This window comes from Lipomyces doorenjongii (genome assembly GCF_038497915.1).
Source record: "Lipomyces doorenjongii strain NRRL Y-27504 unplaced genomic scaffold V1508scaffold_32, whole genome shotgun sequence".
In the NCBI taxonomy this organism is placed as follows: domain Eukaryota; kingdom Fungi; phylum Ascomycota; class Lipomycetes; order Lipomycetales; family Lipomycetaceae; genus Lipomyces; species Lipomyces doorenjongii.
In genome coordinates, this window is record NW_027118099.1 from 109,364 (window position 1) to 133,388 (window position 24,025).

Consider the following 24,025-nt stretch of genomic DNA (forward strand, 5'->3'; position numbering starts at 1 on the left):
ATTTTTTTTGCTCAAGGAGAGTTTTGTGACTGTGAGTTGTCGTGAGTTCGCTGACAGAGCCAAAACCACCGACTTTGTGACCTACCTACTTTCAAGAGGCTCTTGCCGGTCGGTCTCATAACGAAGACTTACAATTTATATTGCCCATCGTAAAGATGCTGTTCCGGTAATGAGTGCTAGGGAATATCAGAAAACCCTGTGGTGCGTCTGATTTATGCGCACGGGAGTTGCAGAAATTCGAAAAAACGTCTTAGCCGAGTGTTGACCAATTTGGTGATGGGCGATGCCGTTATTCTGTGTGGTAGTTGCTTGGTTTCGCACGCAAAAGTAAGCAAGCACTGCATCCTTGGCGAAGTCGCAATTCGATAGATGGTCAAAATACATCCTCTAGTCAGCCTCTAAACGAATGACTACTGCTGGTCGATAATCTCGGTAGATAGGTGGAGCAATGACCGCCGGCTGGAATAATCCGTTCTAGACTGCATATTATGATGCGATTGAGACCTATTACAGCCAATATGGAGTCGGGATCGCTCTAATATATACGGGATGTAAAGCAGAAGCAGCAGAAAAAGGTGCAAACTCCAGCTGCTACGATGTGGTGACCAGGCATGCCATTACAACTTCTTCGGAAACGCTGTAAGAACGTTCGATGCCAGTTCTACACCCCGAATTACATTTATAAACTGGACTTGCTGCGGCAGAGTTCGGTGCGACGTCTGAATCGAACCAGAAAAATCGCATGCGGGAAATCGCCATGCCGAAGAGAGATTCAAGATGCAGGATTTTCAACACTACCGCAACGGGAAGTACATATATGCTTTACTGAAGAAAAGCACAAACTGGACCATATTTTCCCTCCTGCGCAGCAAATGTTATGGGCACGTCTAAACCGGCGGGACAAAGTTTAATTTTCGCATTTTTAACTCTTTTTTGCCTGATTTTATGACCGTTGCTCTAGCTCTTATAGCCTCGATCACATTATTATGTTAAGCCCGGAGCAAATTTCCGAAACAGATCAAGAACTTTTCGTAAAATGGTGCCAAAACTTGACTTAACACGCTCATTTCCAAATGATAAACAATCGCTATTAACTTACTGGTAAATATACACATTGTTTGCTACGATATTAATAGCTCAGGCACTTTTTTAAATATTCCAGCCGATGTCAAAGTCTAGAAAGAGCGTCATTTCAATCCTCCAGATGGCTCCACTCTGGCTAATGAAGAGAGTAGGGATAAAGAAGAAAATTCAGTAGAGGCATGACTAAATCATTATAGAGATTGAAGAAATACTTTCCATTGCCAACATATATAAGCCTGCAAAAATCGAGGCTGTAAAACAAGAAAAATGTTAAGATATGAAGTATAATGAGTTCCGTGATTGCATGCTAGACCGATAACAAGCCCATGGTGTGGACTAGCGAATTGTATTATGATAACGAAGTAAACAAACTTAGCGGGACTATCATACCTTCAGATAAACGAGCCATTGGCCGAGTTGGTGGTTAGGGCCATTTCTGAGAAGGAAAACTCAAACCAAAATCTGTTTTCTTTGGATATGCAAAACATTTGATTGTCGCTATGCAAAACACGAATTTTGTGAGCCGTTTAAGCTCGCCCAAATGTTGCAGTATACCGCACTTGGCTGGCGAGTCTCCGTTTACTGCCGCCGCAGTTAAATAAGGTTGTATGGTGCATCCAGTTTAGTCCCAAAAAACTCTATTTTTGTTTCATAATTTTGACTGCATAAATCTCACATATTGGTGTAAATACACGGCATATTTGAATATAATTTTGGACGTATATATCATCCGTTAAGTATTAAGAAAACAATGCATATTTCAAGACCCAAAATCAATTCCTCACCCTTCGCATTCGCTTCTCCATTATGTGACCTCTTCGATCTTCGTCCCATTGATATTTTCTAACTGACTGGTGGGATTTAGTGCAATTGTATTTATCGAGAAAGTGCGTTGTAGTTGACGTGTCAGATACGCGTTTTGTCTAAAGCAAACTAGCTTCAATAATAATACACTAACCATTTTAGGTAAACAAACCCTTACCCTTTAAAAACCCTAAAACCCTGTGTTTCATAATTCGGTTGTCCCATATTTAAGGACCCTCGTACCCCCAATTTTCTTCGTGGTAGAGGATCCTCAATTATTAATATTTTCAAATAAAAATTTGGTGCAAACGACTTACAGTAAAGCGCCTATGCGGTTATTTACGTTTTTAAGGGACTATGTATGATTCTGTTACCGTAATAAAATCTTGTTGTGGGAGTAGTTACAATTTCGGGACTAACATGGATGCACCATACCTTATGATCTGATAACGTATCATACGACATCCCCCACGGGCCTGCCAGCGACGCTGTTGATGACGCAATGAGCTCGGGTGTAAAATCTATCCTGCAAATTTTAAGTACAGAATTTATTTGACTCTTTTATTCTATGACGCTCAATTTTGTTGGACTGCCGTGCGCTTGATGGGGATGATTGTCATGTCACACCAAAGTTAGTCGAAGCCATCGGCATGGGGTTAGACTTAGTTCCCATAATTCAGAGATAAATATATGGGTGTCTGGTTGTTAAAGAGCAAAATGATCATAGCTACAGTGTTAACATATTTATTTAGCTAATAATCTCGAAAACTCATGACGAAATCAATCGGATTTAATGCTCAATAGCTGGGTCGTCTGATTCTACGGATGCGCAGACTCTTTCGAATCTCATGGTGCTTTTCTGCCGCTTTGCTGCGACTTGTACTGTCCCGTCGACTGCTGCGTAACGAGTCTCACACTACGATATGGCAAAATGCTATTAAGATTATTTAATGCATCTTTTCATAAAATTACACCAAAGGTTTGCGACCCGATATTTGGCTCTATAAGCTGATTTAATAGACACATGAAGCATGACAAGGCTATCATACCTGCGTATTCAAGTTCATATCCATGCCACTTAGCGCTGCTATTTGCGGCATAGCAGCGTAGTTTTTAGTAAATAAGTAGTATTTCACTTTTAAAGCACCAATGTAAACTTAAAATGGAACTCGTAAATTGATTTTGGCATAATGCGGCTAGAGATATGCGTTTGTGCACTAAATGGAACAGTATCTGTTAGAAGGTCGTATACGCGGTGCTTGGTCGCGAGACGTGTTGAGCCACACGGTCAGGAGAATGATTATCGATTTTTCCTGTCGGCATTCGGCGTGTTCTCATAACAACATCGAATCCTAAGCTGCATTCGTGAGTTCGTCCCGAACGAAGCCAAGGGTATCAAGATTTACACGTTGAACAATGGCTGCTTGTTTGAAGCGTTGAGGTATGAACCTAGCAGATAGGTGTGTATCTTGGGCAATCTGTATCTATCGAGAATAGACTGGTAGTATTAGACTATGCCAAGATCTAGAGGGTCTCGAAGATCGTCATTCATCGCTTCCGGAGGGCCCTACCACCCGACACCGTCGTATATCCACCTCAATTATCACAATATCGTACCGATCAAGCTGAAGGTTCCTGTCAACGTCACCTCTCCTGCGCATATTCGATTTGCCGCAGGTGCAGATACATTGCAGGTTCCGAAGGAAACGCTGATTTACAAGGATGCGACGAACGAGGTGATCACGGCGAGTGGGAAGATTGTGCCGTTGGAATGCCTACATGAGCAAGAAAGCACGATCCTGAGTCCTCCAGTCCATGCCCAGAAATCCATCCCGGCGTCGATGAAATCTGAGTCTACTTGTACTCATCCACAGATATTTGCTAAGCCTTCCGAGTTGGGTTCGATTAAAGGATCCGGAACTGATCTGTCGTCTCTTCGGAATGACTCCTCGCTGCCGCCCACCGAGGCTCACTCTTCGAGAAAGTCTTCGACAGGTAGTGCATCACCATTGAGCGACATCGCGCTCTTGAAAGATGACCTTCACACAGACTCGTCTTTGGGTGAGCTGTCGGATCACGATATCGCGACCGTTGTTTCAGATCAACAAAAGTCGCCGGCGGTCCCTGCGGTTGAAACATACACAGATTACGACTTTTATTGGCATCCCGCGAAAGCGGTGTATGTTCGATTCGCATTACCGAATGACACTGTTGTGATTGATCTTGAGGCTGCAGAAAGGCCGCGGACGCCTGTTGTAAGTGGTCCACCACTTCCGCGCGGCGACTGGCCTTCGTGGCCGGATGTGCGGGTCAGAATTATGGGAATTCCTGTGGAATGGACACTGCTGAAGCTGTACACCGTGTTACGAGAACTGAATCTGGGTAAGATTTGCTTGATTGATCTGCCGGAAAGTCCCAAGCGTGTAAAAGGTTTCGCCCGTGTGGGTTTCCGACCGGCGCCTCTCGTAGACTTCTGGACTTATGGTCGCCCATTTTATGTCAAGGATGGTGCAATATTGACAGCTCAACTGGAGGTACCAAGAGATACATTTTACGTTTCTTCGCCTAGTAATCGGCACCTGTATTGTCTCTATATTCAGACATTCTCAGTTCGCGCGTTATCAATCGGATTTCTAGAACACCAGGACGTGCTGAATGTGCGATTCAAGAGCCACCAGACGGCGAATGTCTCGCTCGAGATTAATCTCGACAGAAAAGCATTTAAAGTCGTCTTTCAGGTTGTCTCCTTGACATCGAAGCAACAGTCATTGATCGACACGGATGAGCCCGACAAAGTGAAGAAGGTATACCGAAGATACCACACATACTCTATTGAAGTCAAATTTGAGCAGCTCTGTGACTTGCGGTATTCCAAGGGCGCGAATCCGACGATGGGAAACTTTGCCAGAAAGATGTCGTTTGAAATTGACGGTGCGCCGCAAATGTACAAGCGCGATGACAATATTAAGAAGATTTTGACGATGGACGGGCCTGAGACGCGATATTTCGTGGAAAATTATTGTTGGTCACGGGTCACATCTATTCCACTTGATCCAATGTATCAAGAAATCAAGACCACGCCGTTGAGCACTCACACGGACGGTGACATCATTGATCCTGGTACCTTGACCTTTGATGATTATTTATATGTATTGTAACTAACAGCTGTAGCACACTGGACCGCTTACATGATGGATTTCACGCTTAACAAATATGACGCAGAAAGACTCGACAATTTGTTCAAATTCTTGAGATCGTCCAGCATTCAAATGAAACGTGAGCCTCTGAAAGTGGCAAATGCACCTTGCACAAGAGTTTGGCATTGGCTCGACTATACTGCGTTGCCATTCACAGTCAGGTACCAACTGGAAGTGTGCATCAGTCATAATTGGCTTCACGAGGCTGCTCTGACGAACGAATTTATTACTCGGCTGAGCAAGTTACCAGAAGATCAAGCGGTCGGTATGTTGGAGAAAGTGGCGGATGATCAGAAGAGAGTGTGGGATCCCATGTCGATATTTAATATCAGTCGGAGAAGTAATCTGATTGAAGAGTATCCGAGTTATTGTTCACCAATGCGGAAGGCACAGATTACGCCCACGTCGATCATTCTGTCGACGCCAATGGTGGACATCACAAATCGTGTTATTCGACAATACGTGCACCTCTCAGATCGGTTCATTCGTGTCCAGTTTAGTGACGAATACGCTTGGGTACGTGTCTGATCGCTAGGTGTCTGTGCTACTCTGGCTCACGACTATTTAGGGCAAGCTCGGAGGCGCAAACGATATCGACGCAAGTGCGAATCTTTATGATCGGGTGTATCGAGCCTTAAAATACGGCTTCCAGATTGGAGATCGCCACTACGAATATTTAGCGTCTGGTAATTCCCAGATTCGCGACCACGGAGCATGGTTCTATGCTGCGGATGGATTCGTAACGGTTGATGATATCCGGGACTGGATGGGTCGGTTCAGTGACATAAAGAATATAGCCAAGAACGCTGCTCGGCTGGGACAATGCTTTTCAACCACACGTGCGCTGCGGACTACGAAGCCTGAGATCGAGTTGATTCCGGATATCAAGAGGAACGGTTTCTGTTTCACGGACGGTATTGGCAAAATGTCACCTGGTGTCGCGCAGATTATTGCGTCTGAGATTTTGCAGCAACCGACGAGTCCTGCGGCTGTGCAATTCAGGCTGGGTGGTTATAAAGGCATGTTGGCATTGTGGCCGGATATTCCTGGATTTAAGGTCCAGTTACGAGAATCTCAGCTGAAATTTGAATCAACTCATTTGACACTAGAGATTGTGCGATGTTCAAGCATAGCCTCATCTCGTCTGAACAGGCAAATCATAGCCGTGTTATCGACGCTTGGTGTGCCTGACGAGGTATTCCTTCTTCGCCAGGGTAATATGCTGGGTTATTTGAATCGAGTGACGAACGACGCGGATTCTGCACTATACTTGCTGACCAAAAATGGAGACGAAAATGGCATGAATTTCGCGCTTGCCGAGATGATTCGAGCTGGGTTCATGAAATCGGACACGTTCGTGGAGAATGTTCTGCAGCTGTATCGGTCGTATTCAATTCGCATGCTTAAGCAGAAGGCGCGTATCTGGATCGAGAATGGTGCATTCTTAATGGGTGTTTGTGATGAGTACGGGATTTTGAAAGGTCATACGCTGTCTGCGGATGAAGATCAGACGAAAGACAATCACCTATTGCATATCGACGAATTACCGGAAGTTTTCGTTCAGATCACTGATCCGCATGACACCACTGGACATACGAAAACGGTTATTACGGGAATATGCGTTCTTGCTCGGAATCCCTCTCTGCATCCTGGTGATATTCGGGTTGTTCATGCGGTTGATAAAACTGAGCTCCGGCACTTATTCGACGTCGTAGTGTTGCCTGTCAATGGTACTCGAGATGTCGCTAACATGGCTTCTGGTGGTGATCTCGATGGCGATGATTATACTATCATATGGGACAGACAGTTGATCCCGCAGATTGTGAACTACCAGCCAATGGACTATACTGCGCCGGCATCGCGTGTGAAAGAAGGCGATGGTGAAGTCACTGTGGACGATCGACGTCAGTTTATGATCGATTACATGAGGAACGATCAGCTTGGGGTGATCGCGTTGAGTCATCTTGCGATCCAGGACGCGTCGCCGTATGGTGTGATGGATCCAGTATGCTTGGATCTCGCGCAATTGCATTCTATGGCTGTAGATTTTGCAAAGACTGGTGTCCCGGCGAGAATCCCCAAACGGCTGAGGGCAACGGAGTATCCTCATTACATGGAGAGAAAGCGTGGACGTATGCGTAAGTAGTGCGTGGCTGATATTGAGACTCAGCTGACGGAAGGCAGGACGCTCGTATAAGATCCTGGGAAAGCTGTATGATGCAGTCCAGGAACTGATTTTCAAGCCGGAGATAGGTACGTATCTTGTTTTCGGTTGTTGAGGACAAGGAAGCTGACCGACCGTTGTAGACGAAAACTTCGATTCACGGCTCTTGGACTCCGAATATGTCAGCGCTGATAAAGAGCTCCGAGATCTGGTGTGCGCTATCAAACGCGATTATGATTACAATGTGTTCCGGATGATGCAGCAACGCGGAATCGAGTCAGAGTTTGAGGTCTTCACGGCATATGTGCTGAAATATGACTCTGCAGGACATAATAAAGATTACAAATATTGGGAAGAAGTCACTCAACAGTTTACAGCTATTTCAGATATGATTAAGAAGAAAATTTACAGCGCGATTGGGTACAACGACGCTACGCTTTCGTCTAAGGAGCGAGAGCTGCGACTGCGCACGTTTGTGGTTACAGCATACTCGATGTGCTTGGAGGAATTGAAGGCGGTAAAGCAGCGAAGCAAGGCGGAACGCCAGAGGCGCAGACTCGAGCGGGAAGCTCAGACGCCGGAGATCAATTTGTTGCAGCTGGACGATGAGCCTTCGCCGGAGCAGAGAGCAGGCGAAGACGAGGAGAATGACGATGATTCGAATGGTGGAGGAGAGGACAATATTGGGAACACCGTATTTGTATCATTTCCCTGGATTTTCCGTAATGTGTTATGTGCAGTCGCTCGGAGTGTGAGCATCGCAAGTGGAATGAGTGCGGACTCAGGCAAGGCCACAAATGTCTCGAATCTTCTCGCTCTCGAGCCAATTCAGACAGTGGCGCAGACGAACATGATCGATATCACATCTGTTACGCGCAAGAACAGAAACAAGTTAAACACTACGAGCATGATGAAAAATGCAGCAGGGGGATCTGGCACCGGACCATTGGAGCCGCCTTCGTCACGATCCAACTCGGCGTCGTTGTCCATCGCCAGTGGCGTGGCCAAGGCGTCGTCCGCGAGGGTTACGGAAGTACATCTTGCAGCGCTCAAGGTACCCCCGGAGCTTACAGCGGATTCGATTGAGGAGTTATTTGGCGTCGTAGATCGCGATAAAGCTGGAGATTCCGGAGAACGATACAAGTTTTTGGGAGAGCTAAGGGGAAAAGGCACGGTTAGATAAATGAAAAGGCGGCGTTGCAGTATTCCATTAGGTTCATGACGTGATTTTTAGTGTAGTGGGTTAGGGATAGATATAGTCGATGACAACTGCTTGCCGAGCTTGCCTAAAACATAGAACAACAATGGCCAGTCTTACTCTTTCCATTCGATTTCTTCACTGGGCCCTTATAGCCAGTATTATATTTCCGCAAGTCTGTTTATAACTGACCTTCATAGATATGTCACGTCTACCAAAACCCAGTAAAGGTTGACTAAGGCCAATTCTTGGCGTATCTTTGGAGATGAATGTTCTAATGGTGGAAGCAAGCCTACTATGGCGAGGATGATATTGGTAACGACGAAGGCCAATACATCCTTTTAACATTGGATTACGGACTAATACTTCAGGTGCTATCGTATTAATGATTGAAATGCTTCAAGATGCTAGGTATGTGAACAATAGAGAACCAAGGCCGGGAAGTTTAGGAATCTTGACGCCTAATAATTTACTACCATGATCGAACTCCAAAGATTGCGACCGAAACATTTGGAACTTTTGTTAGGATTTGAGGGGGCCACCTATCTTCTCTACATTAATTGCACGCAAGGTCAAATCAGTTGAGACCCGTCTTGCCATTGTGTCGTATCGGTTAATTCATTATGGCAATGGCTCTCCGATGGAAGACGTAGAGTCCTCGGGCTGTAGGTTTGGCACAGTCGAGTGCATCACAAAGTGAACACTCCTAGCTATATTCCAAGTTGATCTTGAATGCACCATTTGTGGCCTCGCCTGCGGTAAATGACCAATATAAGCACTGGGTTGAGGACATGTCTTGCGCTGACTGGAGAGATAGCTGGTGCGTGACTGATGTCACATTGGTCTCCATCTTCGTCGGACTGCAGTATTACGGCGCCAATGTTTTAGATCGCAAGTCAAATTATTCCTTCAATGTTCAGGTGTCTCAAGAATATGTCAGCCTACTCTTGCCTTGACCACACTGACAATCACATTAAGCTTGTCTGCAATCCCGACGACAAGACTCCTGGATCTCTAGACCTGACAGTTGCTGTTTCAAGAAGATACTACTGTTCAACGAACGAAATACTCTATTGCAGGATAATGAGATGTGATGAGCACAGCTGAGTTATCCGTTGTATAAGTGGCTCTCCCCGCCTTCCAAATGCCTGAGACGGAAAGCGTTGACAACGCCTACTACGACCTAGTCTTGTCCCAGATTCGCATATGCTTTGAGCACTGCGATGGGTACCTCAAGGGAAGGTTTCAATGTCTTAAGAAGTTGCGCATCGGGCTTGATCATATAGATTTTCTTATAGCCTGGAAAGCTAGAACCGATGAATTCGAAGAGCCAGAGCAGGAAACAAGAGATGTGCTAACCGCCAATAGTGCTCGAACAAGGAAAGGCTTAGCGGCAGAGTCTAAGCTTGCCATCCTACATGCGCACGAAGTATATACTCAACGATATAATCAACTAGTTTCGCATGGCATCATTTTTGTTGTTTCTTCTTTGCCGCCAACATTGCCAGCTCTAGACGGAGTATTTCAGCACATTTTCTTGCATTTTCTCGCATTTTCTCAGCTTTAAATCAATCGCTCTCAACTGAATCTCTTTCTCTTTGAGAGTAGCTTCTGCCTCCAGTTTGTGGATGTCAACGAGTGTTACCATGGCAGTGCTATGGGCAGCCAATGCGGCAGACACAATTTCCTTCAAGGCAAACATAACTGTGCCCAACATACCCTGCGCTTTTTGTCGGATCGCTAACTGCAGTCAGAATGCATTATGCGTCATCACAGCACGTGATCTGATATTTACAACTCTGACCGTCGTCGGAAATGTAAACTTCCATTTGCTTTGTACAGCTTCTTCCCATCAACAGTAGAGGTTACTGAGGGGGGAAGAATATGATTCTGAAGACGACGGCGACTCGAAAATGGAAAATTCAGAAGGCAGTCCGGCGTTCCTAGAGCCTCAGTCGCAACACTGTCTCTGCAGTTAGCAAACCCCACAAGCTCAAAACAGTATGTACACAATACTTTCTTCTCGGCTGCAATACAATCGTAATCAGATGAAACTATTCCTTGTAGGCCATGTTTCCATTAAGTTATAGCGACCGTGTATGTTGGTCTAATTCGTCTGGTTTGGACACCTCAGCTTCGCTCCCGTCCCAAATATCTCTACCCCTGGGGAATAATCGCAATAACTTTAAGTCAAATTAATTTTTTCTTGAAAATCGGTATTGCATCTGTATAAAGGACGCTGTCATTTAATATAATGTGACATGTGCTTCGCTTCGGAGATGATCCAAGATCTCTGTAGTTTTGACTTCGTGAGATTAAATTAACCGAAGCTATGTTTCAGGAGGGTCGCGATCGTCATCTGCCAAAAGCCCCGCATGGCCGGCCACCTTTTTATGTTCTGAGATAGGAATAGCCGCGTGCGCGATAACATATAACGGAAATTCTGCACGGCGCTTCAATGGGCTCCACGTTCTGTACACGTGAGAGGCTCATCAACGGCAGAAAGGACCCACATGTACCACCGTACCGGCCCATCATCGGCGGCAACTTCCGGCCATCAAAATTTTTGCATAGGAAGAAGTCTAACATTAGGGTTGTTGGTAATCTTACAGGTAAAACAAACTAGTTAAGATTTGAGGGAAATAGGGGAACTTGACTGTGAGTGGGCGCGTTTTCGCTTGATAGTCGTATATTTGTCTGCATTTGCTGCGCATGTTCTCGTCGTGTCGACATTGATTCCCTCTGGATACTAAAAGGGGAACCTTTTAAAGATTGTTACTGCACAACTCCGAAGATTATTAGCTAACCATGCTGAAATGTGCTCATGCTGTAATTTACTTAGATTTGAGACAGACTTTCGGATCGATCTCGCGTGGCTCCACGTGCGCAGTAGCGCGCATGTGCCTTCTGCAGCTTCGTGCCTTCGATGGTGTCTTGCTCTTCGCTAAGCTTGACTCAAAAGTTGCGCGATATCGGGCCGCTCTCGTGATTGTCGACTCTCTATTCTCCGATCTTGTTTCGTGTCCCGGATGCTGCGAATCACTAGTGAGACTTATTCGATTGAAAGTAGTTTCGATTCTCCGTGCAAAAGCCGTATGTCGCAGAGAGGAACATGCCCAGCGATCATGAATGACTAACGGCATACGCTATATACACATGCCCACCAACGTATTTGAGACACCAGCCACAAATTAATGTGACCGTTAAGCTCTCTCGCTTGGCAACCATGTGCTCCTGTCGTGCGCGTATTCGAACTCCTTATCCAGTGATCGCACATAAGTGTCCAGGACTCGACGAAGGTCTCCTAGAACTGAATATCATCGAGCTCAACGCTTCTTTTCTACACGAAGCCATGAAGTCACCGTCTCTGAACGAATATTTCGATAATCGGCCTGATCCTCTGTCAAGCAACCGTGACGCTGATTCAACTTTGTCTCCATTGCCACGTCCATTACCAACGTCGAGTGCTCAGAAGAAGACAGACAGATCGCGTTATACTGAGTCCGGATATTATGAATGTGAATCTAGAACGTCTTTTGCTAATGGATTACGTGACTTGGATGATATAGAAGAGAACGGATCGTCTACTGCGACCAAACCCATTCACTCACCGTTTGTTTCCGACGATTTGTCAGGGTCAGTGCTATCACCCTCGGTTATCTCTATCGTCCGTGCAGCTCTAGATATTCCGCTATCTCCGATGACAGCTCGCCGGAAAGCGGTAATTGTCGATGCTATCATGCCGAAGAATATCCCGACGACTATATTCCACGAAATGGCAGCCGTGTATGTCCGGAGAGCCGAAATCCTAAGCAAAGGGTTTAACTTGAAGTACTTGACTCCTGTGGGGAAACAGCGGAATCGAGGACGACCCAAAGGCCACGTTAAACGTCCGCTTAATTCGTTTATGATATACAGACGCGTTCAAACGTATCTATTCCACGCAAGTTCACCAGAAACTTGTCAGGACGAAATCAGCTGCATGGTCAAATATGAGTCATCCGTGCTGGGCGATCTTGAGCGAATAAACCATCAATCCGTTTCTGTAATTATCGGACAATTTTGGCGCACCGAGAGCCAGATTGTGAGAGATGCGTTTACGAACCTAGCAAAGCAGGAGTCGTCCTTACATAGAGAGCTCCACCCAGATTACAAATATTGCCCACAGAAGAAGAAAATCAGATCACCAAGAATTCCGTCCTCAGGCTCAACACTCTCAAGGTCCCATAAACCTGCAAAGTTATCTGCAATCTGTCAGCCGCTACGGTTCATTTTGCCGAGCACGGACAGGCCAAAACTAAGAAAGCAAGGCGATCTACAAGACTCTTACTCGCTCGAAACTGGATTGCATACAGCGACATCCAGTTCGCCCTCAATATTTACTCTGGGAATACCGACAGCAGAGTCCATATTACCGGCCACATTTGATGACGTTTGGGTAACAATTAATCCTTACGGCTGGTCGGATGCCAGTTCAACTCCATCTCCTGACTACAAATGCGTGGAACATATTTCACTTTCTTCATCTCCTGAAGAGCTAAACTTCCAAAATCGTCCTAGGGGGAGAATCCTGGAGGATTATTGTGATACAGAGGAGCAGTATAATTGCACTGATGACGTACAAACGTCTGGCGCGCGTCCATCCAATACTGAGTCACGTCTACCAAACTTGCAACGGAGAAGAGCTTCCTATTCTTTTAATGCAATTGGTGGTTCGAGTGATTTGGGAATGGATGAAGTGAACACAAATCTGTCAGAGAGAGTTGTCACGACTACTCCATCTCTTGTACAGCAGCTAATGGGATCCGTGAACGGATTACAGGATATGGTAATTGAAGCTAGCGGATATGACGATCTTGAACAATCTTTCAAAAGTGGGTTTAATACTTGGGCAGGCAATAATTACGGCTTAGAACTCTGTAATTAAAGGATCGTGATGGAGGTTGACGGATGCAATACAGAGTTTATGTCATGACTTCCTATTCTAACCATCCAGAATGCTTACATTGTCCAAAGAAATTAATTCTACATTCGACAAAATACGCCAAAGTCACTCAAACACAGATTAACGAGCTGGAGTACGCTCACAAGTATTACATATATACTCGCGACTAACAAATACCTAGTCATATCATTCGAGATCCTGTCTGTAACTCACCTTCCTTATCTCACCTAACATCTTCCGTGCACCCGCTAACTCGTTCTCCAGCTTCAAAATTTCGACTTGTTGCTCCATCTCACGCCGCTTGAATTCATGAGCAGAGAGCTTACTATAATCGACATTTTCGCCAAACTCATCAGCGTCACTCAAGCCTCGCTGTTGCAGAATCGCTTGAACTTGAGAAACCAGAGCACGACACGCAGAGTTGACAGCTTTACTGGCCCCTTCAAGCTTATCTTGCGTCTTAGACATGAATGATGCCTTGACACGCGATGCTGCGACCAGCTGTGCAGTTGACGCTGCAACGTCATTTGAAGCAACAATTAGCTGCTCCAGTGAATTATTTCCGCCAATTACACCGTCAGCTGTTTCGATAAGAACATTTGTTGATGTGGCAACCGCTTTCGCTGCCGATATTAGTCCTTCGGTCCATCTGTTATGCTTTTTGTAGAAGGCAGTACGCGTACTAGAACCGCGGCCTTGTGCGACGATCTCTTGCTGCGATTCTGTAGCAGCTTTAATGAGAGCAGCAACAGCATTGGTGACTGCTATAGCAGCAGCCAAAATCGCATCATGAATTTTTAAGTCAAATGATGACAATCCTGGATTCTTCGGCTTCTGCATAAGCTGGTTAAGACGGGCAACTGCTTTCGCAATTGCTTCCGCGGCATTATGCATCTCACGATCCACGACCTCGCCAATATCTCCTCCATTCGCAAAAAGGCCCGATGAAGTTAGCCCACGGTTCTTAGGAGGTGCGAACGTCTCCGCCAATTTGCTAAGTCGTTGTAATTGCCGCTGGACGTCCAAATTGTTTGATATCACACGGTCTGTCCTCTGATCTGTCGATAACGGCTCCAGCTTTTCAGAAAATAGACTGGTGAAAAACTTCTCCGCAGCTAGAGCACTCTCTCTGGCAACATTAATTATCATGTCTGCGCGCTTTTCATCATTAGCAATTCGTGTGAGTCCCTTAGAGTTGATGAGAATATCCGCCATAGCGCCTGAGAATATTGCAGATGTCTTAATTATCTCCGCATGGTCGCCGTTTGGTCCATCAGCTATGAAATTGTTAAACGCTGTAGCGAAGTCTGTAGCAGTCGCAGAGCCCTTCTCGACCATCGAAAGGAGATAATTAGGGGAGGAGTTCTGATTACCAGCTTGCATAGGGGAGTCTAGCTCGTAAATAGCATCGGCTACTCGTTGTGCAGACGACTGCAAGACAGCGTCAATAATCGAATTAAGTTTTCCAACATGCCCTATTAAGATTCCGTCAATCTGGCCGTCGATTGCCGCGTCGGCATCTTTTTGGTTTAAACTCATGTCGTTCAAGCGGAGTAAAGCCTCATCCAATCCAGTTTTGTAAACCTCTAGCTCTTCTTCTTTTTCTCTCAGGAGTCGCTCTGCCTCGCCATCGAATCCTTTGACTCGCTCGGAGATATCTTCCAGAGCTCGCTGCTTGGCATGTAGCTGCTGCTCAAGCTCTTCAATCTCACGGTTATGCCGAGCCAAGATGGAGGACAGTTCCGTTCCTTTCTGCCTCTCTGAATTATCAAGTCGCTGTTCTGCATCGTCTAATTTTCTCTGTAGCTTTCCGACCTCGTCATTTTGACCACCCCGGACTCGGTCAAGCTCAAGTTTAGCCCTGTCACGTTCACGAATCAAGTCCGCTAAATCGATATTCTTGGCCTTTAGCTCCTTCTCTAGCTTTTCCTTCTTATCAATTGCTTCCTGTGCGGAAGCTGCCTTGGCCTGTATAGCCTTATACTTTGCCATCAAATCAATATGTTCCGATCTTAGTTGAGAGTAGAGTTTAGCTAAGGCATCATATTTTGATTTCCAAGCCGCTAGTTGCTCTTGCAAAGATTTGATCTGGTCGTCTTTCGAAGCCAGTTGTTGTGACGTATTCGAAGTCAGCTGCTGAATTTCATTTTCCAGAGCTTTAACTCGACCATCGTATCTTTCGAGCATTAACTGGTCCTGGTCATATTGGCCTCTCAAGGCTAACATATCACGTTCCAATTCTGCCACTCTTCCTTGAGCTTGCCTCTGCAATTGATCTCGCAGTAATTGCTCCTGCGCTAGGTGCTGCTGCTCAGCAGCAAGGCGCTGTTGCTCTTCGAACTCTCGCTGCTGTTGAAGAGCTAACTGCTGTTGCTGATACAATTCTGCTTCGCGTTGGGCGGCCAGTCGACGCTGCTCCTCTTCATATTGCCTCTGTTGTGCCGCCAGCTGCTGAGCATATAGGTCAGTAGATGAAGCGGAGGCCGATTCGACCAATTCGGGGCCGGGGGAAGCTAGTGAAGAATCGTCTAACGTATCAAGATTTGGGCGGCGAGGCAACGACGGAGCGGCGTCATCGTCATCGTCTTTGAATAGATCAGGAGGATCCTAATAACGACAGTTAATAAATATCACAATCATAACTGCGCAGTTGAGATAGGATTCGTTGCTGCTTACCAACGGGAGTTTGGGGATTGATATCAAACTTGTCAAATAACGAAGATTGGCGCATTCATCGTAGAACTTCACCAATCTATGGTGCTGAGCCTCATATCTAATCCTCAATGGCTCTAATGCCTCGTCGGAATTCGTTGTAGCGTGCATAGCACGCAACATAGACGTGACAAACTTGTAGATGCCATACGACTCATGCACAAGTGCCACTAAGGAGGAAATTCGACATTCATTAGACGATCCGTGCCGAAAATGAGAAAATATGAGTCGCTGAAAGGAATTAATCTGATCCTGAAGATTCATAAGGTCCGAGATTGTCTCGTACCCTTCATTGGGATCGTCGATTGTCTTAAGAGATATGTACTCTTCGTATTCAAATGTACCTGCATCTTTTAGCACCAATACACAATCTATCCGATCATGCATCACTGACCATTAAATTCCGGATGATTCTTATGGAAACGAAGCTTAGACAAAAGGAAGTCGACATATTCGCGAATCAGAGGACCGTAACCCTTGGATCCTTCTCCGTGAGTGCTCCTGGCAGAAGTTTCGATCCAGCTTATCTGACTTTGGGCTTCACGAAGGGCACTAGGATGCCCCTCTTGCAGCACTCTATGCACCATAATAAGTGCTTTAAATGTCTGCACTTCATCCGCTAAAACCGGCTGTATCTTCAATGATGCCCAAAATGCCGCGGATGATCTATGATCCCAAGTATACACAATGCAGCCTACACTATCGTTAGTCAACCCAGTATTAAAACATAAACAAATCACATACTGCGGACATGTTTCCGCTTAGGAGCAGTCTCTTCCATTGACGTTGCTTTCTTGATGGAAACCGCAAGATCCGCATCGGCCCTGGTTAGGTCGAAACCACGTCCCGAATGCGCTAACGACATTTTACCTCTAAAGCTAATATAAGAAGGGGGTGAAGAATCCTATAGCAAGTAGTTCTTAAGATAAACACGGCCAATTGATGAGATGTAAATTTCTTGATGGCTTAGTTGCTAAAGCAGTGAAATGTGGTGACGTATCCCGGTGATGACTGTGCGTTCCAGACTTAGGGGACTTACCGGGACCACCGGCCGTGAGGGAAATGATGCCGCGTGGCCCGCTTGCCTGGAATCTGACCCATGACTTACCTTTCTTGGTAGCAACCAGTTACTCTGAGTCCGGGTAAGTGTTTCTTGCAATCATTAAAGCCTGCCACTTCGCTAATGGGGGTTCACCAAAACAATCTTTCTGCCTTCCAAAATAGTCTTTGTTTCGTTTTTGTCGACTGACCCGAGCTCTGGCTGGCCACTCCATCCCCTCTGACCAGCATAGCCACCAGAGTTTATCAACCACGGTCTGCACGTTTTTATTATTTTGTTTTCCTTGTCCACATGTTTACTGGCATTCTTAGTGTATTTTCGGGTGACAGGCGATGATTTGCATGCTGTTTCTGAGCGGGTTATGTCCCAAAAATATGACAGTCGTATATTGTTTGTGACCTGATTGTCACTCAAAGCTGCTGTTCAAGAACGAAAGAGAAAGATAACAAGCCATCTTTGGTGCCTTCAATTGAATCGATTGATGCACCAAAATGAAGCAGAGCTCAAGGATGAACAAACACTATCACATGTCGCTAAGAACTCAGTCATTACTGAATTGTAACTCCGTCTGGATGATAGGTGATCTAATAATTGTGACGTGTCACACAGACCCTATTCCATTGGTAGAAGCCGCAGGGCAGGGGTTTACCCAGAGTGCCAGCAGTGAAGTGCGTGTGGTTAGGGTCATTAATTAGGTTCTTACGTACATACGAACAATGTCAAGGATGATAATAGGAACAATGCTGAGCTCGCCGAAATCGAACAATAGCAAAAGCGGAGAGAACAAGCGGTATAAAAACATGTGGAGAGCGCAAGATATATAACTTCTGATGTTTCCTTTTCATCTCGCCATATCTCTAGTTTCCCTCCCCCCTTCCCGTCAGATGTGATGAGGACTTTACTGTTGCTGTCATATAATAGTCGATGCCCTACCAGTCGTTCAACTATAACCAAACACTGATTTGTTCTTGGCTCAACCGGCATTATCGACCCATTCACATGGCACACTGATTCAAGGCAACGAATGCAGTTCGTGTTTGTTTACTGACATAGGGTATGCACACCCTTGGTCCTAAGCAGCGCTCCCTGGCAGTACTCAAGATCTTCATATATTACTCAGCTTGATAATCTTCACAGTCACATTGGATGAGTTTATTCGCTTTTGTGAGCATCTTCTTGATCTGCCAGTAATTTGATCTCTCGCAAAGTGAGTGTGACAACATTCCTTGATACCAACAATGTGTTCGCCGAAGGTTTGTCAAACATAATATCAACCAGTATATATTGTCAAAGACTGTCAATATAGCACCTATCGAAAGTCGTGGGCGATGGTGCTCAATTTCTCTACACAAACAAGTGTGATTATCTACAAAAGCAATTTGAATTTGTTGAGACCGATGATACTCAGAAGGATTACTTTACCTTTACTCATCCATAAGATTGGTCTCTCACTTAGTGGGAGAGTTTAAAAGTGATGTTGTTGCAGATCTCCTACAGACATATCGGCTTCAAGTAATATGTCATTTCGAATATCAGTGTCAAAGTGATACTAGCATGGGACGTTATTGTACGACAACAACGCTGTTGCAATAGGGGATTTTAGTTTTAATAATTCTAATTGCACATCGCGCAAACCTACTTGACAAATACGATCCAATATTACTTCCATCTTTCTCACGGGCTTTTTTCCGATCTCAAACGAATCTATGACTCAGTTATCAATCGCATGTCTGATCGTAGCTGATCCTGTCAAGCAATGCAAACTAATCGTTGGCTTAGTACCACTGGGATTCAGTGGGACTGACAATATCTAATGCTAAGATCACCTATTGGTCAATGCCGACGTGCTGCTGTCACTTATGGCTACTCTACTACAGTTCAAACAAAAGGCTGCTCTGCCAGCTGATGCCGGTCTGCGGTTGGACCCATCTCTCTTCTTTAATTCACTGCTGCCCAAGGCTAACATTATTTCAATGAATCTATCGATTCTATTTATTACTGCCAAGGTGCGGGATGTCGCAGGTCCATCCTTGCGATCGCCGCCACAGTGGCTTGTGCAGTGGGCAACCAGTCGACGGTTGCATCCATTAGCACACGCCGCAGCACACCGCTGCCAATTCAGAGCTCATAGCGAGTCAGAAAAAAGGCAATGTCACTCATTAAGTCCAATTTCGGAGTACATCCTGAATCTGATTATTCTCTGGAAGGTCTTTTTTAATGGAGGTCGGGTAGGCGGGACCAGTGACAGCGGTTCTTGATTTTTGCACTAACTGGTTTTGTGTCTACTGCCTAATCAGCAATCACAATCACTCTCTGACCTGCGATCGACACAGATGATGACTATGATGGAGAGCTGTCACGCGACTGCTGAGGTTTTGTTCAATAGGGGGCTGGAGTCGGTGAGACAAGCAGACGAAACTTGCAATATTTGCGCAAATGTGCGAGGAATTCTTACAATATGGCAATGTGAAGCAATGTTAACTGCAGGATCGGTTATTATGGCTTGCAGTTAGTTGCGTGGCTTGGCAACAGACGCATGATGTGAAGAGACGTTGAGGTAGTATTAAGGTTTGACAGGGATCAGCCTTTGATGGATATCCCGGCAAATTGATTATATAGCAGCAAAGCATGCCCCAAATTCCTTGAATGTTTGACGCTGCCCACGTCTAACGTACTTTTCCTCTCTAAGACACGACTATCACTTGATGCTATTTACCTTTTCTTCCGCCTCAAGTCTTTCTTCGCTCTCTCTGCTTACTTGACATAATCTAATATGAAACCTCAATCTGCAATCTATTTTTGCGGCCTTCTGCTTTGCTGCTTGGAATACATTATGTCCAATATATACTATTTAACTATATACCTTATTTAGAGAGTCTCATATACTAATTTTTTCATCGCATCTGCGGCGTTGGAGAAAGCCGATCATCAAACATAACTAATTATGTTAACTAGTCAGTAGAGAAGCAGAGAGGACGAGCTTGCTCAATAAAACATACCGGCAGATTGCCACGATTCTCCAAATCTCATTCTATCTGGAGCGATAAGTGGACTGAGTGCGAAGTCCGAGTCACGAGATTCATCAATAAATGATTCTGCGACGTTGATCGGGGAATCGAAAGAACGAATACTACCAGAGACTAATAAATCGGTATATAGCGGATCTAAATGCAGATCCTGAATGTCGAGCTTTCCATCATCGGGAAGTTCGGTCCACGTGGGCTTAAGGAAATCCACTTCTATTGGAATTTTGGCATCCTTCTTCGAGTTTCCTCTTTCTCTCTCCAGAAGTGTGTCCACAAGTTCAAGCTCCTCTAGAGCCGGTAGATCAGGCGGAACTACTCTCTGTATAAGCCAATCCACGAAACATTGGGATCTTGGTTCTGCACAGTAAAGCACAGTATATCTTGTCCAAAAGTCCTTATGGATATATGTTGCCCAGGTTTTCGCGAGACAAGATGACAGTCTACGCTGATGAATGTTCGGCAGTATCCTGGAATAGTATGTGCGGAAGCCAATAAATGCATTAATGTGAGTGTATGCTGCGTTACTCCTACCTTTATTGGAGATGCGCTTAGGTGCCCGATTTCTCATGTCGGTCATGATGATTTGCGTAAAAGTTTCGTGTGAATCGGCACGCCATCCTTTGTCAAATCCCATGATCGCTATGTGAGCTTTTGGATTAGACTGCTTAGTTCCCGTGCCAGAGGCTCGAGGATTACAGTCAAGCTTTAGTACACCACAATAAGGCTTCAAGTTCAAGTTCTTTGTTGCCTGTCGAGTGCGAGATGCAAGATTAGCAGCATTTCGACAGTGAGGTAGACGGCTAGGTTTAGGTACAGACTTCATGAAGATCTCTGCAGATACTAGATGGCAATAGATCAGGCTTGCTAGATATATATGCTGGACATAGTCGGAGCACAGGCAGAGAACAGGAACTCGAAGCTAATATTACCTTGTACGGTTTCTGCGTGAATCCAAAACTGGGCCACAAAGTGCGACAGGCCGATACATCTCCTTGGATTGCGAAAAATGTCTCAAACCGGAGGCAATGTGACCGAGAATTGACGAATATGGTGGCTTTCCATGGAAGTATAACGGCAGCCCACCCTCCCCCTCTCCCCTCTCGTCTACGCACACATTCTAAATCGGTATGGATGATGTCGCTACTGTTTGACTAATACGGCAAAGTCTGGCTAACTCCGTACGTTCATCGCTACATTCGATCAGAGTTTGAGTAGTACTACGTTACGCTCCAACAAATGTCCCACTTAAAACACAGCTGTTGCGCATGCTGTCACTGCTGCCGCGTACCAAAGTATGGCCCCAGTTCATAATAAATTGCAGCACTGCAAATATTTTGAGGCCGTATACGTCAGTTCTAATAGCTCAGTTAATCTCCAACTAAAGGTTAGTATCTATTGGCTATGAACAGGCAAACAAAAGTCATGTAGTATACACCCATTCAAAATGCCCCAGCAGAGCAGATTCAAGCATCTTCTAATTACAAGCGTACGATTTCAAAAGGGATTGATTACTAGATATATATGTTAATTACGGTCTAATGCGGCCATAGCAATATCGGTTCTCTGGTATGTCGCCGATAAATGCATTTTCCAGAAACCGAGTTGTAACGAAAGCTATGGAGCTGCACTAATATCGAGTGCGCGGTCATCACTAGTAAGTCATTTGGGTAAACGAGGACGATCAATTTTAACGGGCAATTTTTGGGCTAATGACTAAAATCCTATCCGCAACAGAAGTTCTCGATGACATTGCGGGAAAAGTATTGTTGTATTACGAGCACCAAGTGGCACTTTGCTCCGTCAATGTCGAGCCGAATTACCAATGACTATTGAGCTCAGATCCCAGCAAAATGCCTGGCTGGCATTTGGATTTACAAATATAATGAGAGACAATTATTATTAAACTATTTCGTTTTCGCTAATACTAGATTAGTTGTCGAGATTATCAAACTCTGTTCTCCGGGCATCGAGGTGCATGAATTGAAACTTTCGACGATATATTCCCGATTTTGCCAACTGGTCCTTGTCCGTGCGCGCCACTAATCCTCTCTCAACAGCCCCAAACGCTCCCACATGGCCTTCCACAGCATCTACGTGTGAGCGGACTTTACTTGGGGCCGCATTGATAAGTACTGATATCAGGTCATTACAGCTGTCAATTTCTCTTCCCAATATTTTAATTTACGTAGTCTGATGGTTTACGATACGGATATTTCAATATCGAATGATTCAACGACTCTTGCGAGGTTAGGCATTGTGTGAAGTAAAGAATGGATGGAATTGTGCTAATCGACAGTAGATTGCTGGCATTAAAAAGCGAGATAGCTTCACTTTTATCAGATGTCGAAGGCGATTTGATCCAGAATTCTGCTCAGGCTTGCAAGTTAGTCATTCGAGCTGCAGAGGTGAGTGTTCCTGATGTCCGTTAACTGAAGGACAGAATATAATTATTTAGGAATTATCGAAATCTGCATGCGCGGCGCAATTAGATCCATCAATCCAAGCCGCATCGCTAGCGATACGTCGTGATGTTGCTAAAATTCATGCGATTACCTCTCATGTCTCTCAGTTTGAAAACGATATTGATCTGATGATCAGCATAAGACAGCTGCATTATCGTTATCGGACGCGCATTGCTCAGAGATTGGCTCTTCCTGACCCAATTGTAGGCACTAGCTTTAACAGATCGGGAATTTCGAAGTCATCTAAACTTCAATTGAGAAATTGGTATGTTGAACGCTCACAGAACTATACAAGTTGGGGCAACGCAACCTTTACTAAGTGCTGCAGGCTGCATGAGCATCGTCGCTTTCCTAATCTCACAGCTGAAGAGGAAGGCGATTTGCAAAAGACAATTGGTATCAATAAGAGACAACTTGATTGTTGGTATGTATACGGTCATCTTTTCCTTGGTGCTTTATCCTAAGTAACACTTTTAATAGGTTGATGATATTACGGTAATACTGTATCAATAGTTGTCAAACGTATCTAACGACTTCTTAGACGCCGCTCATTGCATTCACAGGTATCCTCCGATCTACAATGTATATTGGGCTTTGCTGGAGATGAGAATTTCTCGTAGTTTGCGCTAATTCGATAATAAATCCGGTTCTGGGTTTACTAGTACCCTTAGTTTTGTAAAATTCGGAAAGCCGGCAAAGTCGAAAGATGCATGACACATGACGTGGCTGACTACATAGAACGTACCATGTTGCGGATGATTTTTTCTTTCCATTCTTCGTCTGTATTTTAGGTGTAGTTTGAAGACAGAAATTTGATAATTGCTGCATCCGTAGCTCCGTTGTCCGCTCATGACAAAATTCCACGTACTGATTAAGAAGGTCATCTTAATTAGTCCATAGCATAAATTGTAGTATTTTATAAACCATCATGGAACTAATTAAAAGGTTAAATATTATATAATATACTCTGTAGGTTTCGTGAGCCTGACAACCCATCCGTGTTAGGTGTACAGCAGAGACTGTAGTCTGTGAGCATCGTAGAAAGGGAATGAGGCTTTCATCGCCGTTCCTCTTGTTGCATGACGCAAAGTCATTGGCAATGCCTTAAGCCATCTAGACGTATGGTGGCCCTTGGAGTCTAAACTGAGCCTGTAACATCGTAACTGAAAACTAGTGTTGCGCTTCATACTTTGAATTGACAAGCGTAACACGTTTTCTGGTGCGAGTAATATGGTTTGGGTCATAGAGGTTATGAGGTGCAGGCTTTAACATCTGAGTATAGAGTTGCAATTTTCGCGAAACTAAGATATTGTCGGTATGCAGACTCTATTACCCTGGACTTGTCAGTCAATTTTGAAAATAGAAGTCCACAGG

General features: G+C 44.9%; 5 protein-coding genes across 5 annotated transcripts; 3 read left to right on the plus strand and 2 right to left on the minus strand.

The window, feature by feature from the left end:
* The first annotated feature begins 3,181 nt into the window (after positions 1 to 3,181).
* Positions 3,182 to 8,522, plus strand: V1508DRAFT_419393 (RNA dependent RNA polymerase-domain-containing protein). The gene is made up of 5 exons (XM_066940592.1): positions 3,182 to 5,007; positions 5,059 to 5,600; positions 5,653 to 7,222; positions 7,269 to 7,337; positions 7,392 to 8,522. Exons 1-5 carry the CDS (start codon positions 3,402 to 3,404, stop codon positions 8,429 to 8,431), a joined length of 4,827 nt encoding a protein of 1,608 aa, XP_066795201.1. The 5' UTR covers positions 3,182 to 3,401; the 3' UTR covers positions 8,432 to 8,522.
* A 2,878-nt stretch (positions 8,523 to 11,400) lies between these two features.
* On the plus strand, positions 11,401 to 13,475 carry V1508DRAFT_419397 (uncharacterized protein). The gene has a single exon (XM_066940593.1). The coding sequence runs from the start codon at positions 11,673 to 11,675 to the stop codon at positions 13,371 to 13,373; it is 1,701 nt and encodes a 566-aa protein (XP_066795202.1). The 5' UTR covers positions 11,401 to 11,672; the 3' UTR covers positions 13,374 to 13,475.
* Positions 13,410 to 17,103, minus strand: V1508DRAFT_419398 (ANTH domain-containing protein). Its single transcript, XM_066940594.1, has 4 exons — positions 16,848 to 17,103; positions 16,498 to 16,797; positions 16,068 to 16,447; positions 13,410 to 15,998 (listed from the first exon to the last, which is right to left on the minus strand). Exons 1-4 carry the CDS (start codon positions 16,966 to 16,968, stop codon positions 13,578 to 13,580), a joined length of 3,222 nt encoding a protein of 1,073 aa, XP_066795203.1. The 5' UTR covers positions 16,969 to 17,103; the 3' UTR covers positions 13,410 to 13,577.
* A 2,659-nt stretch (positions 17,104 to 19,762) lies between these two features.
* V1508DRAFT_419401 (uncharacterized protein) lies at positions 19,763 to 21,351 on the minus strand. Its single transcript, XM_066940595.1, has one exon. The coding sequence runs from the start codon at positions 21,010 to 21,012 to the stop codon at positions 20,149 to 20,151; it is 864 nt and encodes a 287-aa protein (XP_066795204.1). The 5' UTR covers positions 21,013 to 21,351; the 3' UTR covers positions 19,763 to 20,148.
* Positions 21,352 to 22,382: 1,031 nt separating this feature from the next.
* Positions 22,383 to 23,271, plus strand: V1508DRAFT_398134 (uncharacterized protein; the record flags this gene model as incomplete). Its single annotated transcript, XM_066938192.1, has 6 exons — positions 22,383 to 22,435; positions 22,489 to 22,594; positions 22,645 to 22,916; positions 22,980 to 23,075; positions 23,132 to 23,146; positions 23,193 to 23,271. The coding sequence occupies 6 exons, from the start codon at positions 22,383 to 22,385 to the stop codon at positions 23,269 to 23,271; spliced, it is 621 nt and encodes a 206-aa protein (XP_066795205.1).
* Positions 23,272 to 24,025: the final 754 nt, after the last annotated feature.